This window comes from Clarias gariepinus, chromosome 4 (genome assembly GCF_024256425.1).
Source record: "Clarias gariepinus isolate MV-2021 ecotype Netherlands chromosome 4, CGAR_prim_01v2, whole genome shotgun sequence".
Classification (NCBI taxonomy): Eukaryota; Metazoa; Chordata; class Actinopteri; order Siluriformes; family Clariidae; genus Clarias; species Clarias gariepinus.
In genome coordinates this window covers 16167052-16184925 of record NC_071103.1, presented here as the reverse complement: position 1 = coordinate 16184925, position 17874 = coordinate 16167052, and the positions used below count along the sequence as shown (strand labels likewise).

At 39.5% G+C, this 17874-nt stretch overlaps 1 protein-coding gene across 2 annotated transcripts in view; it reads left to right on the top strand.

Annotated features, from left to right (window-relative positions):
* The first annotated feature begins 7878 nt into the window (after nucleotides 1-7878).
* Nucleotides 7879-17874, top strand: part of creb5b (cAMP responsive element binding protein 5b) — a 56606-nt gene continuing 46610 nt past the window's right edge. The window contains exons 1-5 of one of the 2 annotated variants that reach the window (XM_053493530.1): nucleotides 7879-8004; nucleotides 12936-13013; nucleotides 13757-13850; nucleotides 15182-15303; nucleotides 17422-17579. In XM_053493530.1, coding sequence (XP_053349505.1) covers nucleotides 12960-13013; nucleotides 13757-13850; nucleotides 15182-15303; nucleotides 17422-17579 — 428 coding nt within the window. In that variant the 5' untranslated portion in view covers nucleotides 7879-8004; nucleotides 12936-12959. Of the gene's footprint in view, nucleotides 8005-12725; nucleotides 12850-12935; nucleotides 13014-13756; nucleotides 13851-15181; nucleotides 15304-17421; nucleotides 17580-17874 lie in introns of those variants that run through there. The other variant, XM_053493531.1, reaches the window with a different exon arrangement.

Sequence of the window (17874 nt, the reverse complement as noted above, 5' to 3'; positions counted from 1 at the left end):
AGGATGACCTATATGGCCAAAAGTATGCGGCCACCCAGCCACCACAGTCGTAGTTCTTCCTTAAACTGTCCTACAAAGTTGGAAGCACTGGAAAGTCTGGAATGTCTTTGTATGCTGTAGCATTACAGTTCCACTTTACTGGAGAGAAGGGGCTTAGCCCAAACATGTTCTAGCATAAGAATGTCCATTTGCACAAATCAAGGTCTATAAAGGTTGGTGTGGATGAACGTATGTTGCCTGCATGGAGCACAGACCTTAACCCCACGAAAAACCTTCCCAATGAAGATAAATTTTTATTGCTAACACTATTATTATTATTAATATTATTATGAATACTACTACTTCTACTACAATAAGGGTGGACTAAATCTGTAATGGGTTATTTAAAAAGCCTGTATGGGTGTGATGGCAGGTGGCATACATTTGGCCATACAGTGTTACCTCTATATAAAATTATAATACAAGATAGACTCTTAATATTGAGTATCACAATTTTTTTTTTATTTAAAAAAAAAATACCATTCTCCAATATCTTCAAGGACAAGGTTTATGGTTGCAGCTTCTATTACAGTACCAGGTAGTCATCAAGAATTTTAGACAATAATGCTTCATCTTACACTTGGGCGAGTAGCAGTAAAATAGTGGTTTGGATATCAGATAAAATATATGTGATATTGGAACCTAATAAAATGGTAACAATTTGATTTGGAAATTTTACATGTAAAATATTGACCTTTTTTTCTTTGTGTTGTTCTTGAGATTATAAAATTTACAATTAAATAGATTTTTATTAAAAATGTTTAACTATTAAACTGCTTGAGTTAAATGAATGAAGGCGTAGTAGTTTTTAAAGAAAACAACATTGGATGAATATTAATATTGGCCGATACGCAAGGTTTCGATATCAGTATCAGAGAGTAAGAAATGTTGTGTTGTGCTGGTCTAATATATAACTTTTTATTGTCTGATATAACAAAACACATAATTTGAGTTTAGGGCATTTGCTTGCACGTCCATGAACAAGAGGAAGCAACATAAGAAAAAAAAACATGTAATATAAATGTAATAATGTATGTAAGAAGTTCACTTGTTGAAAAAGAGATCACTGCATCCTGTAAAAATAGACCTTATCTTACAGCAGCCGTAGTGTCAGATGACTTGAGCATTTGGCTGTCTAGTTACAATATCAGTCCCAGAAAATTTGTTTTTTTTAGTTTACATTCACACAAGTCACAGTTCACCCTTCGCTGTTAAGTCCCCCGTACCCCTCTGTTTTTTCATGATTTCCTGTTCGCATTTATTGGCAGAGGCTGTCAGTGCTGGTTTTGTGCCCGGGTGGTGTGTAATGGGGACTGTGCTGGGTTGGGCCTCATTCAGCCTCTCAGCTCAGTGCGGTGCTGTGCGACCAGCTTTCCCTCTGATCGACCTGCTTTTTCCAGCAGCACCAGAGCATGCTAAGGGACGTGCCTATGAAAGCATTACCTCACTGGCTCGCTCATGGCTTTGAGGAGCTCCAGAACTGTGTGGCAGCCTCCAGTTCCATCTCAACCTTACTGATCTGGGTAATGCAAAAAAGCCGCCTCTGATCACGTTGAAGCTCTCCTTCAGTTCATTTACAAGCAGAGTAATATAAGATGCAGTCATAGACTGTGGAGTGTTGCTTGTTTATTTGTGTGTGTGTGTGTGTGTATGTGTGTGCATGTACAATGCTTTGTACGTTACCCTCATTTTGTAAAGGCTTTTCATATATGGGAAGTTTTGACATCATTATAATTATTTTAAACTGTTTAGGTTACTGAGTTTTACAACACTGATTAGAAGAACTTGTGATGTACTATAGAACTTTTTTTGCTGTGAGTATTTTAGGCTCAGTGTTATGATCCATGGGGGCAGGAGTGCCAATACATATTCTGGGCCTCTTGAAAACCTAACATACTGGGCTTCAACCTTGATGAAGCCAACTCATTTAAATTGCCTCTCATTCTTATGCGCTTTGAATGAGGGGCTCAAGAGGAATCCATACCTCCCCCTTAACGGCACGCTTGCATGAGGGAAACATATAGTTGCATATAGTGTAAATCTTTGAACACCATTTCTAGCCACTAGTGCGCTCTCACATCAGAATGTTAATAATACTTAATGGCTTCATTGCCTGTGTTTGCTTTTTTTTTAATCCCCCCCCCCCTCCATAAAAAACTAATATAATTATATAAAAGTGTGCAAAATGCACTGCTTACTGACAAAGTAAAGTATACATCTTCTCGTGTGCGAAAAAATCTAGTCTCAAGTGTGACAAACAGATTAATTCAGTTGTTAGGTCGTGTTTTTTTCACCATCTCTCTGGCTAAAGTTAAATCTAAAAAACTTTAAAACTGTTATTCATGCATTTATTACTTCACGTCTTGGCTACTGCAATTCACTCTATTATGGTGCAAAACAGTCTTCAGCTGGACGCCTTCAAATGGTCCAGAATGCGGCAGCTAGACTACTGATGGGTAATCGTAAATTCAATCATATTTCTCCCCTTGTAAATAATCTACACTGGCTTCCAGTCAAACTGAGAATTGATTTCAAAATTTTACTCGTTGTTTTTAAAGCATTACACAACCAAGCTTCATCTTATTTATCTGACCTTTTACATTATTATAATCCAACCAGGTCACTCAGGTCTGCCAATCCTGGGTTATTGTCTGTTCAAAGATCACGGCTAAAACATTGTGGAGATCGTGCTTTTGCTATAGCTGGCCCCACACTCTGGAATAGTTTGGTGGTTTCAATTCGAATGGTGTCATCGCTTTTCATTTTTACAACAAAACTCAAAACACCTTTCCTGTGTATGGGTTTTTAGATATATACATTTTATATATTGTATTTCATTCTTGCTTATTTTTATTTTATCTGATTTTTATTTTTATTTTCTGATGTGTACAGCACTTTGGTCAACCTTGAGTTATTTTTAAATGTGCTTTATAAATAAAAGAAGTGAAGTAAAATGAAGTATATACATAAATGTATAACTCATGGGTTAAAAGTACTGCCATAACACTACACAAAGTAATATGAGGGGCTCGATTTTGTGTGAAATATTACAATGATTTTAATATTCTGTATTTTTGTAGGCTTCACTTTGCAGGCAGTCCTATTTTTCTCATGCCCCACATGGTATACTAATGAGGTTAAGTAGACGCGTCAATTTTAGTAGTCTAATAAAACCCCCTGAGTAATAACTGTTATGATTCATCTATGAGTCCTCTGTATCTGCTAGGCAGCGGCCACAGGATGAGTAATAGCGAAAAGCTGTTGGGTTTAAATCCCGGACACGTTAAAGAGGTCCACTGGCTCACCTCAATCCCTCAGCATGGCCAAATGCAAACTTTCGGACCCCATAAAAACGAAACCATAATATCCCTGCATACAGCCATTACGCACACTGGCAGCATGAAGCGCTTTATGCCTCCACCATGGTAAATGCTTTTTCTTTAACTCTCTAGCCAAACATCACTAATTTTTTGGCTCTTCTAAAGTCAGACTGTGTAATAATTGTTCAACACTTCATAACCTTTCACAAGGTAACGCTGTGGACGTTTTAGGGGACGTAGGCCTTTTAATGAGCACCATCACATAATATGGGTTTAATTTATCTTGGAAAAAAATGGCTTCTAGGTTTTGGTTTGCCTAAATGAGATTTGATGAGACTGATGAAAAGTGTATGGAATTAGACCTTATTCAGATACAGGTACTGTAGGGGTAAAGTGAACACGCAACAGTGATAATTAATGCAAATGCTAATTACAGTTTTTTACTCATAAAATTTTGTGTTCATTATGAATTTATTCAATCCACCCATTGTCTTTACCGCGTAGCCTGTGTTGGGTTGCAGGAGGCCTGGAGCCTATTTCAGGGAACACAAGGCAGGGTACACCCCGGACACGCTCACACACCCAAGCAAACACTCCTGGCAATTTTGAAAAGACAGGAGTGCCACGTCTTTGGACTGTAGGAGGAAACCCTATAAGCAAAATGAGGACATGGAAACGCCACACGCACGGACAGGAGGCGAAATTTCGAACCCCAACCCTGGAGATTTGGGACAACAGTGCTAATCACTAAGACACCATGCCACCATTGCATAAATTTATTATACATCTGAAATGAAATCTAGTTTTTCAACCACTATTACTAACTGTCATTTGGACACTTAGACATGATTCCTATGATCTGCAAAAAAGGGCATGTAACATTATATCAAGGCTTATGTTATAATATTTCCATTCCCTCAGGCATTTCAAGACAACAAAATAAGTTGACAGAGTGAGAGTGGAACATTCCGTTAACAAGATCAAACACATAGGCAGGCAATCAGCAGCCCGGTACGGCTCACGCTCTCTAATGGAAATATTCAATTTTTCAAACTTGAAGCCGTTGGACTCATAACTAACAGCAGAGAGTCATAACTAACAGTGTGTATTTTAGATTTTTTTTATAAGCTTTAGATGCTGTAAAGTGTGCTTAAGCAAATTGGAATTGAAATTTGGAACTATGTTATATGAAATTGTACTATCTTTCATCTGTGGTTTGTCTTTTAATGATTATTATAGTTTTATTCAATTATGTATTTGTTATTTTATTACTTTGCTGTTTGGAATAAATTGATTCTATTGTACACCACTTTGTCTAACATGTGGTGTTTTTAAATGTGTTATATAAGCAAAGGTGACTTGACTTGAAAACTCCGACCTCAAAAGGTTTATCTGTGATCTTTTATTTTATTGAAGTCCCAAACCTGTGAGCCTCACAGCCTCTCTAGTGCATTAGAGGCAAAATTCTCTAAAGCTTGAGGTCAGCGACCCACCTCTGGTTGTGCACTTATGCCACTTACTGTGCAGCTCTCCCAAGGGATGATGTTTGGATTGGTGGGGGAAATATATAGTCCATAAAGGCACAAAAGACTGTCATAAAGCTTTGATTAAGCCTCGGGTTAAAAGACAGAGGCAGAGGGAGAGGCTGAGTTATAGCAGTGGATGGGGCCGGCGTTATTGTTCCCGTGACGAGGCTCTTAGCATGGATGGCTCGCTGTAAACAGCTCCTTCTCCGAGGAACAGACAGTCATTAATTGCTGCAGCCATCTCAGCCTCCACTCATGAACCTCCAGCCTAAGAAATCACTGTACTGCCACTAGCAGAGCCACAAAAGCGCTTAGGGCCATGACTCTGTCTGCTGGGAGGGCCTCTTTTTTCATCTTCATTTGTAAATGGCTAATGTGTCAATTTAATGGTTATGATGAGCCTTATCGCCATTGTCTTAGCTGTTGCACATGGTGTAGATTCTGCACAAAGGAAAAGAAATAGCTTTTATAAGATTAACAGTTCTTAAGCAGTTTTAGTGGCATCATTAATTCATTGTTATGACTTTGAATGCTGCAGATTGTGGCATATTTCTCATCCATCCAACAGCTCCTCCACTCTCATCTCCACTCTTTCACCTTGCACAAAACCATGGATACTTATGCCAGTGAAAAGTGCGACCAACTGTTTTTAAAATTATCAAGTTACAAGAGTATCGCTATTTCCATGACCTTCCAGATCAGTATCAAAACCGGCTGTGATATTACTTTACCTCGCTGCACTGTTGGTATTTAGATCGTTGTGAAATATGAATAATACATGAATTCCATTGTAGTTATCAATATCTACCATATCAATTAAACCTGATGCTTCATCAGTATTTAAAAGAATCTAAGATATGTTGATTAACAAGATTTGTTGGCATAAATTATGGTTTATATTACATAGTCCTTGGTCTATGTAGACAAAACAGATATTGGAAATATTATTTCTTTTTAGAGAAGGTAAATGTTTTCTATACATGTCCAGTTGAGATTGTGTAACAGTCAATTAATGCACTATAAAACACACAAAATATATATTAAAATAAAACATTTTCTGCTTAACCATAAATTTTTTTGTAGTATTAAGTCTTTACCTGCATCACATTACATCTGCTGAGCAATTATCTCGGGACAAAGAAGACAGAGCTTTGATTCTGTAACACCATCTTCTAAATACAACACTGGCAGACAGACATAATCCTGCCAATAATTTATTTACCCCTACTACTTCCATTATTTAGTATGCGCCGAGACACTGGTGAGCCTGATGCAATTAGTATTACTGGCCTGCTGATCAGGGATAAAACCAACAAGTGCTCAGATTGTAATTGTGTGTGTGTGTGTGTGTGTGTGTGTGTGTGTGCACGCACGCCTTACCTTTACCACAAAAGCACCACAGGACAAGATCACTGTTGAATGATAGCACTAGCATTAGATTGAACACTCTCCCTAAATCTTAACTTTATGATGCTTTTGGGAAATTAGATTCTGATCATTAAATAAAAGCAATGTTTTAACATTAGATAGAGGCTTTGATGTGCTGCAGCCTGCTGACTATAAATTAACTGGTCATTGAATAATTGCAAAAGGTGTTACCCTTCAATGCAGTTGCTGGATTTTGTTTGTTAGATCAGGTAGTTGCGTCACTGGGCCCTAACTTAGTCAGTGATAAGGAACTGACCACGAATGAGAGCAGGCATGCTGATTTCCTGAATTTTCCTTTGTTTCTAGCATGTAGTTTACATTGATGCCAGCATGTAGTATTAAACTAAATAAAAAAAAAACCTGGGTTGGCATGGTTGCTTAGCGGTTAACACTGTCGCCTTGCACCTCCAGGAGGTTGCATGTTCTCCGCATGCTGGGTGGGTTTCCCACGGACACTCTGGTTTCCTCCTGACATAGGCTGCAGGCCTTGTGCGACCCTGTGGATTAAGTAGAATAGACAGTGAGTGAGAATAAGTGAGTGATGACAAGAAATGAGTTTGTTAATGAAGCTAAAATAAGTTGGCTCCTTGTATAATAATAATAATAAAAAAAGATTTTTTTTATTATTATTAATAATAATAATAATAATAATTTTTTTTTATTTACTTTTTAATTTATATCAAATTCATATAGAATTTACACCAATTGTGGCATAATAGAATGACCCAGAAATCTATTTCTGTTAAAATTTGGGGTCAACAGGTCATCAACATATTTTCCTCATACGCTGGGGCAACATCCTACCCATGCTTCTTCTTCATTATTCGTCATCACAACACCTTCTATTCCTATGAGTTCATACCAATAGCCAGTGCTCTAACAGTTTATATTGTTGGGTGACCTAACCCCTTCCAATCCCAAGCATGCACACATCCACTGTGCACAATTTGGAAACACCTATCGGATTCTTTGGAGCAATGTGGAGAAACAATCTCTACACACATGGACCATGAATCAGAATCACATATTATAACCCCCAGGAACCATGGAGGTGTGAATGTTAACCACTAAGCCATTGTCCCACTTCACCCCTTGCTGGAATAGACTATATGGTATTCTGTGCTGGGTTTCTAAACTGGAGCAGATGGGGTTATTTTTAGCCTCGCTATTGTGTGTGTGTGTGTGTGTGTATAAAGCTGTTACATTAGTTTATAGCAGTTTGTCTATTAACTGAACCTTCTGACTCCTCTTTGGCAAGAGTAGGTAAAACAGGCTCATGCTGCCACAAAAATCCTTTATCATCAGATACTGTACAACATTGTTGAAATAGGTTTTGAACATGTTTGTCATCCCACATAACAGCAAACAAGACAGTGGGTTTTCTCGTCACCAGGCCCATTTTAACCCAGAACAGATTGCTACTGTACTAATGCACTGGCTGTTGTGGCCTCCTGTTTTGACACACTCTTTAGTAGGGTAGTATGCGGTTTGGGCCATATCCCCGGTGGCCCCGCCCACGCCTCGCGTCGCCCCGCCTCCAAACGAACCGCAGTGATTTAGAAGTTCAGGAATCCCACGCGACGTCACCATAGGGTGACGTAATGCTTCTCTAAATAGATCGTATTGTAATCTTTGCTCAGTCCAACGTGGTCCCTTCAGAAAGAGCGCTGCATCTTCTCTACACTTCTGCGGTAAGTAGTTTGGAGAGCCGCGATGCGGCTGGCTTAGTTTTTTTGGGTTGCAGATCTCGAGGGCGCAGGCTTGCAGGCTCGGTCCCGGTACAATGGCTTTTTTTCCCCTCCCGAGTGCGCTGAAGTGACAAGTCGCGGCTGTGCGCGAGCAGCAGCTGAAGTTTGAGTCTAACGGAATGCGCGCGGCGCGGCACGGCGTGTGTTTACTTACGGTGTTCAAAGCATCAGTGTGAGTAAACCCCGCGCGTTGGAGTTGTCTCTGGAAGTCAGCAGGAGCGTGTAACAGGTTTCGCCTGGTTTGCTTCAGGATGCACGAGCTGTGCGCGCGCGCTCATGCGGAGCTCCTGATTCAGCTTCGTGTGATTAAGGTTTAGAAGTTCACTGCGCGCTGGTGCGCTGCTTGTTGCACTGTGACACACACTTACTGTGCAAAATTTTCACTGCCACATAAGTGTGTGTGTAAGTGAAAAGAGAGAAGAAAAGATAGAGGGAGAGAAGACACCCTGTGTGTATGACAGCAGTGAAGTGTTGTGCGCCCGGCACCCGGTCTCTCGGACCCGCCGCCGCTTTTCTAGTCCACATGGAGCTCAGCTGCATCAGACACACTGAAAAGGACGCAACGCTTTCTAGTCCGAACTCACGCATAGCTTTATAAATCGTGCTCCATATCACGGTCGTAGTTTGTAGGGTTTATGTGTCGATAAAAAGAACTGCTATGCCTGAGGGCATTACGTCATTCTGCAGGCCAGTCGGAGTATTTGATTAAGCATTGAGATGGTGAAGGATTCAGGAGACTTGTGCTGAGCAAGCACTAAAACCTCCAGGCTGAAACCATGCTTTAATCCATACACACGCTGTCTGGAGGCTGACTAGTGTCAATAGGGTTCACAGATGAAACCATCAATTTCTTTACATTACCCTTAATTATAAAAACAAAGTTATTATTATTATTTTTATTATTATTATAAATGACTAATTATTAATAGTAATAATATTACTATTACTAATATATTACATATTACTAATAATAACAATAATTACAATTACACAATAATGCCTGATTAAAAATACATGTGAAAAATAAATAAATAATAAATAATAATAATAATAATAATAATAATCACTAAATCAGTGTTTTATAAGTAGTAATTTTCTTACATTTTTAGTTGTTACTTACTATTTACCTATTCATACAAAAGCTTTTTATTCACTTATTATAATTATTTATGACTAATTAATATAATAACCTATAATAGTTCAAAGTGCAAGAATTGTTAGTCTGGAACTGCCAAAGGATACTTGTAATTTGTGAAGTTAACGTGTTTCTTGAGAAGCGTCGGGTTAGTATCATAACTTTATATCTACTGTAAATCCTAAAATATAGCATCTGAGTTAGTTATAAAACCTAAAGTAAAATGTATAATATGTATGTCTATTGAATAATTTTAAATGTTAACAGATTTCTTTGAATTAAATATTTTATTCAAATTTGTAATTCGCGTAAAGTGTTTGTTGGTTCCTTTTTTTTTTGTAAAGCGGTTGGTGCAAAGTAGTTCTTAACTATACCAACGAGAAAAAAAAGTTTGTTGACACACATATCAGAACATAATACAGATTTGTGTACTTGAAATACCCTTTTACACTTTCTGAAGGAGAAGTAAACCTAGAGAACAAAAGGTCATATCTCTGCTTTATAGAGGAGTTAAACTGGAAATGTGACTAGCTTTGGAAATCGAAGTTTGACAACCTTCAACGCTATCAGTGTAGCCGTAGGCGGCTCTCACCCATTCTTTCATCCGACTTTTCCATGTTGCTTTCATGTAGTCGTGTTAAAATTTATCTCTCCCAATTATTGTATTTGCTAAGCAAATATTAGTATGGATAGGAAACAATTACAGTATATTCTGTCTCAAAATCTGTGTTAAAACCTAAGTTCTCAGCATTTGACTAAGTTTAAATTTAAGTGTAAAATAAGGTAAAGTGATTGGCACAGGATGAAGGTGTCCAGTGTGGGGCCCCTTCGGCTGTTCATTATGAGGACTTCTTGACAATAAGTGCATTGCCTATATGAGCCTTATTCCTCGCCCCTGGGCTTGCGCTGATCCAACCTTGAACTGGTGCTGTCAAAGATTCAGGGAGCTGTGTGTGTGTGTGTGTGTGTGTGTGTTCTTTTGGGGGGTGTTTGAATTGCAGTGCAAGTTTGTGCATGCTGCAACCTACGCACGTCTCCTCCCTCTCCATACTGTTTGAATTCACTGTTGAACCTGAGTTTTTCGCTTGAATCTTAAGAGCAAAAGTTCCTCATGAAACTGTACTCCGATCTGCCTAATCTCATGTGCTCCCACATCGGGACCCACTTACTGTGAAACGTAACCAAATTTCCTCTGCTAAATGAAAACATATCAGCAAAAGCAAAGTCAATTGCCCCCTTTGCCCTGAATGGTGCAGTAGAATCCTAAGCAATCTGACAGTACACGTAGGTCCGTGTCTTCGAGTGGGGTCAGATTTGAGTTTCGAGTGTCTAAAAGATGTGACAGGGAAAGAGAAGTGAGCTTGTTCGTTTTAGAGGTCAGAACAATCAGCCGTGTACAGAGTTATACATCAGTCTGAGCTGTTATGATGACAGGTTTCAGAGTGTACATGAGACATGCCGAATGTCTAGTCTCACACACACGAGCATGGATGTGGGGTAAATCAGCCATATGTTGTGGACTGATCAGTTTACACTGTAGCTTTTTCCAACCCCGCCGTGATACTCTGCACCAGAATAACGAACTAAATCTCCTTCGTGCCACCTCTGAAGGATTTGAGAAAGCACTTTTTTTACATCAGAAAAGTGATTCAAATGTGTCAGAATAAAGCTTGCTATATAAACCCCAGTGTGCTTGTGCCATGGATGGACTTACTTCATTTTTTATGTGTGATCTTGGCTAGATTTCAGGAAAAGCCTCATGATTTGTATCCAATTTATTAAACTGTCTGATGGTCAATTAAATTATGCGGTGTAACCGAGCAAGCCTGTTCTGATACTAGGCTGGTTTTAAATGTGAAACACACAGACTGTTTGTTATATCTAAGAATGAGATGATAAAGACTGAAACATGATGTACATTCAGTCTCTTATAAATAAGATATAAGTCTAATGAGAGAAAAAAAAGAAACTGACAGAACAAAAGAGAACAAATTTATGTCATTACCTCTCATCACTCTGGTCCTCAGAGGCAGTGTATTGAGACCAAAGCATGCAACCCATAAGGCCGTGGGTTGGGACCTGGCCGGAGGGGTTCTGCCCGTCAGCCTGTCAATAAGGAAAAACTGCTCTGGCTAGCATAAAGTCAAATTTAAATGTTTTGACTGCATGAGAGGAAACAGTTGGCGAGACCCATCAGGAAAAAAGAAATCACATGCAAATTGTGTATGAAAGCGTTCTTGCAGTAGACTTTGTGTGTCCCCAGAGAGACCTAACCTGAGAAGCGCCGGAGAGAGCTAAATGTGCCGCCTTTTTCATGTCTCAGAACTCCTAACATGTTTATTTTCCACATATTTGGAACGTGAATGTTTGTTACCTGTCTAACCAGCGTGCCACTACATATTCGAGCTCACGGCCGTTAGTCTGGTTTTACTATTGTATATAGAGGACTCGAGTCAGGCTGTCATGCACTATTAAGACAGCTACTCATTAGGCTCTTCTAGACTGCAGTGCTGTTACTGAAATGAGGCATGAGAGAGAACAGTGTTTAATGCCCAAATTCCAAATGTATAAACTGTGAAAAAGTAAATACTTTTTTTTATTTTTTTTTTGGAAAATGATTATATATTGTGATGCAGCATTTAAGAAAAGCTCCCCAGTAATTCCTCAATCGTACCCCAATGTGGAGTTATCCTCAGGGTCTAATCATGGACATGCAGTCGCTGAGTTGCATAAGACCCCTGATGTGCTAAGAGGGCTGAGCGATTTGAGTTACACACCAAGTCCTTCAAATTTTATCATCCCTGGAAATAGAAATATCCTCTTCTTTCCTGTGACACACGCGTCGACCCGACCTATATCACACCTTGAAGAAAAGAGTGCTGTAGCAGCAACTATGTATGTGTAAGAAAACAAACTTCCATTAACGCAAGAGAGAGTCTGTTTACACACCTCATGTGGGAAACAGAATCACTGACATGCCATTCCATTGTCAGCCTGTCGTCAGAGGTATTCAGTAGGATCATAGCGCTGAAAAAGGGATCTCATGAGAGAAAGAGAGAGAGAGCGAGGGACATAAATAGAGAATGAGGTGGAGAAGAGGTGAGATTGTTCAGCATTGTTGGCTTGGGATTATTAAGCACTTGTAAGATGACCAGAAGAAATGGTTGAAAATTTTGCCATTGTTTTGTGACATATTATTTCCTCTACGCTCCACTCTATAAATGATTCCCCTGTCTGTTTGATAGTCACACTCATTATCACTCTGATGAATTAGAGCTCCTAGTATTTACCATTATTAGCAGTAAGTTGCCAAACTGACCACATCCCTGCTACTGAGCGTACGGCAGGGTCGAGGGGTCAGGATAATGCCGAGTGAGTGGCAGTTTGTTGATACCCAGGCGTTGTTGCTTGTTGCTATCTGGGTACCAGGTTGCGTTCTGGGTAGCTGGTGGATAATTTACACACTTGTGCTGTGGTCAGCAGTAGCACCATGGAGACACAGAGGCAGCGTGACACCTCAGGCTAGTAAACTATGCTCTTGATCCTTCTTCCTTCTCTCAGCCCTACGCCAACATGACCTTAACCTCGGCAAGGTACGCCCGCACAGGCAACTGAATACTCTCCTCCGAGATTCTGATAGAAAATCCAGCCAGGTAGCAGAGCTTTTGCCGGCACCTGATACTGAGCGGCATGCGGCCGAGGCGCTGATTTCTTTTCTTTTTACGTGCGTATTTTTCAGGTTTATGAGGAGCTGGAGCGAGAGATGAACTCCGAGCAGGAAAGGCCGTTCATTTGCAGCGCTCCGGGCTGCTCTCAGGTAAGTCGGACTGAACAATAGTGGGGATGAACGCATCGGTAACCTGATAGAGGCTCTCTCAAAGAGAAACACTGCTGCACAGAAAACAGTGAAACGCTACCCTGTTAAGAAAACTGTTTCCCTTGGGCCTTTTTAACATGTGAAGCCACTGTATTTCCTTAGATGTCTGGGTCACTATTTCTTGGCATGTTGATAAAAAGGAACCAGGAGTAGCACCTCAAAGTGTATGTTTCTTTTGCAGGACATTTAATATGTGTACGAAATTACGCCTAATAATTACGCTGAATTATATGAATTCATTCCCACATTATTATAAAGATGTTTACAGCTGTGGACCATGGGTCACAGTGGTCTAACTAACAGCCTGCACATTAAGTCTATCAGTTGCAGATATCTGAGATGTTTGTGTCCTAAAGCCGCATTCTCAGGCTATGAATGATTGTGTGTGATAAGGGCCACATGAAAATAACAGTGACCAGTTTAAGAGGCTGCAAGAGCTCGCAGTGAGAATTGCGCAGTGACCAATTATAGACGCTTCTGCAGTGAAGCGACTGATCACACTTACACTAAGCTGTCTGAATCGCTCCAATTGTTTTGAATACAATTTATAAGTGTCCCAGCCATTTCAGGATATTACAAAGCCTCCTGCCAAATCTATAAAGGCAAAGCAAAACCACCATCTGTTTTTAGCCCTGACTTAAACCACAATGCTTTTAGACTGACTTGTTTTCGGTGTCTCACAGCGTTTCCACACAGAAGACCATCTAATGATTCACCGCCACAAGCATGAGATGACCCTCAAATTTCCCCCCATCAAAAATGATAACATGCTATCAGGTGAATCTCTCTCCGTCGCTCTCTCTCTCTCACACACACCCATTATATACAGGATGTTTTGTAGTTTGTGTTTATTTAAAATATGGAATCCTTTGCACTAAACTTGATTTTTCTTTTTAAATAATAACTGCATTTTGTTTAAAATGATGTGCATGGGAACGATAAATGCAAACATGGTTTGGTGCCTCATAATGACAGTAATATGTGAACACTTTTGTGAATGAGCACACACTCACCCACAAACACACACACACACACACAAAACCATGTGGGTTGTCTGAGACTTCATTTGGCGTCTGTCTTTGATTAGCAAGCATTAGGTGTGTGTACATGAAGTTTAAAACGCATAACTATGTGGTTAAAATAATATTTATCCTGCCCTCTAACTAACTCCTCTAATCCCTCCTATCACTCGCACACTTTAAGCCCCATATCAGTTAGAGGGCTGGTCATTTCAGGGCAAAACCAAACAAACCGCAAAAACCACAATTACCCTGATGAAAACAGGGAGAAATCCAGTTCAAATTTCGAGACAGGTTTTACATCGTATATAGGTTATGGTGCCTTAGGAGTGAGTACCAACACGACTCACTGGTTAATACTGGTGACTTCAGATCAAGTTTGGAATTTTATCCACAGGACTGTATTAGTTTACAAAACCTTGTGAAAGGCATACTTGTGTTAATTAGTTTTCAGGCGGAAATGTTTGAATTTAACTTGGGAGAAAGTAGGTAAAGCCTGTGTAGTGGGTGTCTGAGTGTCTGTGTGTGCGTATGTATGCTCCTCTTCAGCAGCGCTGTGATTCTCTCCTCGTCATTATTTCTCTTTGGCAAGGGAGCAGATCAGGTTTCAAGACCGAGCAGCCTTGAAGCTTTAGGTTTCCCACTAGATGTGCATTCTTGTACATTTCTTTGCTTGTCTTGCGACTCTGTCTGCCAGTCCCTCACTCCCTCACTCCTTCATTCGCTCCCTCATTCACTCAGCTACCCCATACTCACCTTTTCACTCACCTCCTGGCTTCATTTCCAAGATTCTGTTTTTTTTTATTCTTTAAGTCAGGAACATCCACATTACTGTTTATATAAGTTATTTAAAAATAAGTTTACATGTTAATGCTGATGCTTCCTTTATCGCATATTTGCATAAGGATGTTGTTGACAGGTCAATTAATCCACAATGTCATTATACAGAACTAATGACGCTGACCACTTCAATGTTTATAGACTATATGTACTGTTCAAGAGGCGCTATGGGGGGTTGATATTTCTTCAAAAAAATGTGGTTGACCGTGGCTTTTAAAGTTGTAAATCATGTTTTTGCTTTGCCTGCAGACCAGACGCCAACCCCAACACGCTTCCTGAAGAACTGTGAGGAGGTAGGACTGTTCAGTGAGCTGGACTGCTCCATCGAGCAGGAGTTCTGCAAAGTCCAAGAGGAGGAGGACACCAAGCAGGTGAGGCCTGTGGTGCAGCTGCACTATAGGGCTTATCCTTTATTAAATACTGCTGCTGTCCCTTACATAGCTTCTTAACGATATTGCTACAGAAGTAAACACACACACACACAGAGCTTGGAACAGCTGGATCAATAGCATCTGTCTGAGTCTGCAAAGGACCAAAGAGCCTCTAAATAAAATTTAGCATGACATCTACATCACCACATACATGCCTTAGAGACAGCCATATTTCGTCATGGTCTGGGTCTTGGGCTGTGTAAAGTGATTAATTTGATGTCTGTGAAGTAATCATAGAGCGGTGGTGGTGGTCACCGTTGCATCGTCCTTATGCTGTTCTGCTTGTGAGAATGCTTATACTCACAGATGACCAGTTTGGGTTTTATAGCCCGAATAACAAAGAACCACAACGCGGCTGACTGCTGCACTAGCCTGAGCTGTGAGCTAGATTTCCTGCAGGACAGCTGATGTCGAGGTGGTGTAAGGAGTGTACCTGTTGAGCTGACATGCAAAGTCAGCAGTTAGCAGGTCGTGGCAAGATTCTGCTGAGTGCAATAAAGAAACTATAGGGATATAGACATACAAGTTAACAGCTAAGACGCATGAGAAGCCCAAATGCCCGAGGATATAAAGGGAAATTCTGCTCTTGTTCTTAAAACATCGAAAAATAGATCATTTCCGAAGTGTGGGTTATGTGCGTATCTGGAAAATGTTCCTTTTTTTTTTTTTTTTTTTTTTTAAAGGAAGAGTGTTTCCTAAGAAACAAGAATGAATTCATAAATCTTGCCTGTCAGTTAAAGTGTTTGTTAGTTCATTCAAAGCAGTTTTTTTCCTACAGATACTTTTTTTTTTATATTGTAACACAAAGACAGGCCCATAGTATTAGATTATTTTAATTAAAATGGTCTACCGGTAACAATTAGGATTTAGGTTTCTTTTTAGATGCTGTAGGTTTGACTGAGACCACCCACTCCTAGATTACTTCCTCATCACTGCAACTGAGAAAATCCCCAAACAACTTGACATTATATAGGAAAACGCATTCTATAGCGTTAATAGAATAATATAAATGATGGTGTAATTTTTTTTACTTTGGGCAGAAAAACAACATTTCAGACAGGACAGTGGTGCAATTTTGAAAAGCCAATATTTATTTATGGCTATAAAGATTACAGGGTCAATAATAAATGTAGAAAAAAAAATCTAATAAACTTTTTTGGCATTTTGGGAAATGAAAAATGCCGTAATGAAATTATAAATACTGTTACTAAGTATGCCCTGCATCTTTGTGGCTGGGTACTATATATGGGCATAAGCCAACTGTGGCAACCCAGCAGTGGCAGAACTCAAAGCCCTGACCTTCCGATCAGCCCAGAGCCTCAACAACCTGAGCCAGGTTTTTTTTTTTTTTTTTTTAACCTGTGTAAGCTCAGATGTACACATTAGTTAAAAATAATGATGGGCAAATTTGTGGCAAATTGAAGGAAAATTCCCCTAATAATATTTTGTGCGTATTCTTTTTCCAAGTTCAATTAAAAATATTTTTTTTTATTCTAAACCTTATTCATTATTACTTCTCTTTACATTATAAAACCTTTACATTCCTATTTATATGGACCTAAATATAGTAAGAATAAAAGATTTCTTAGAAATCCTTCGTGTCATGAGAGTTGCCCAAGAACTTGATCCTAAAACTGAGAAAATGTGTAGTGAAACAATGTTGTAGGCGGAATACAGAACAGGAATCACCAAATGACTGTGGTTATAAATACCACAACTATTATAGTTCTCTTTTCACTCTTTTATGTTCCATTAACTCATATAATAATTCGCTCTGAGCACCCTGGAAAAGTCACGATGTGTCATATTCAATGAACTGCTCCAGTCTTGTTTAGTATTAGTTCAGTTTCTAGAACTTTTCCTGGTTATACTGGTTACGCTCCAGTATATATTACTTGTAAGACAATAAGAAATGGTTAATACGCATAATAAGTGGATTCTATAGTGGTAGTTCAGCCCACGCTGACTTGCTACCTAGTGTTCTCATATATTTTTAGAGTAGGTGTTTCCTACTTCTCATTTGTATTTTGATTTACATTTTCTCTCTTTTCTCGTCAGAACATTGCTATTCATGCACAAGCCGGCCCCAACCAGCACCAGCAGCCTCACAGCCGAATGTCCAATCATGAGAGCAGTATAGTGATCCAGCAAGCACTGCCATCACCACAGTCCAGCTCAGTCATAACGCAAGCGCCTTCCACCAACAGACAGATCGGGTAAGTTCGAAGGCTTTCAGATTCAGTAGCAACAGTATGGCGCTGTACATGTTGGTGGAGTCATACCGTGTGTCTGCACTGTAAGAACATCCAACTTAATAAGCTAATCACCTTCTTGCTGGTAAATCATATAACCTCTTAATGTCCTTTCATTCACATCAAAACTTTTATATTCATTTGATGAAGATATAGATTTCTCCATTTTGTGGAAGTGATGTATTTGCGGCTTATAAAATAAAAATCTGTGATACACACTCTTTGCTATTGTTCCATTTAAATGTAAGTTACAACACAA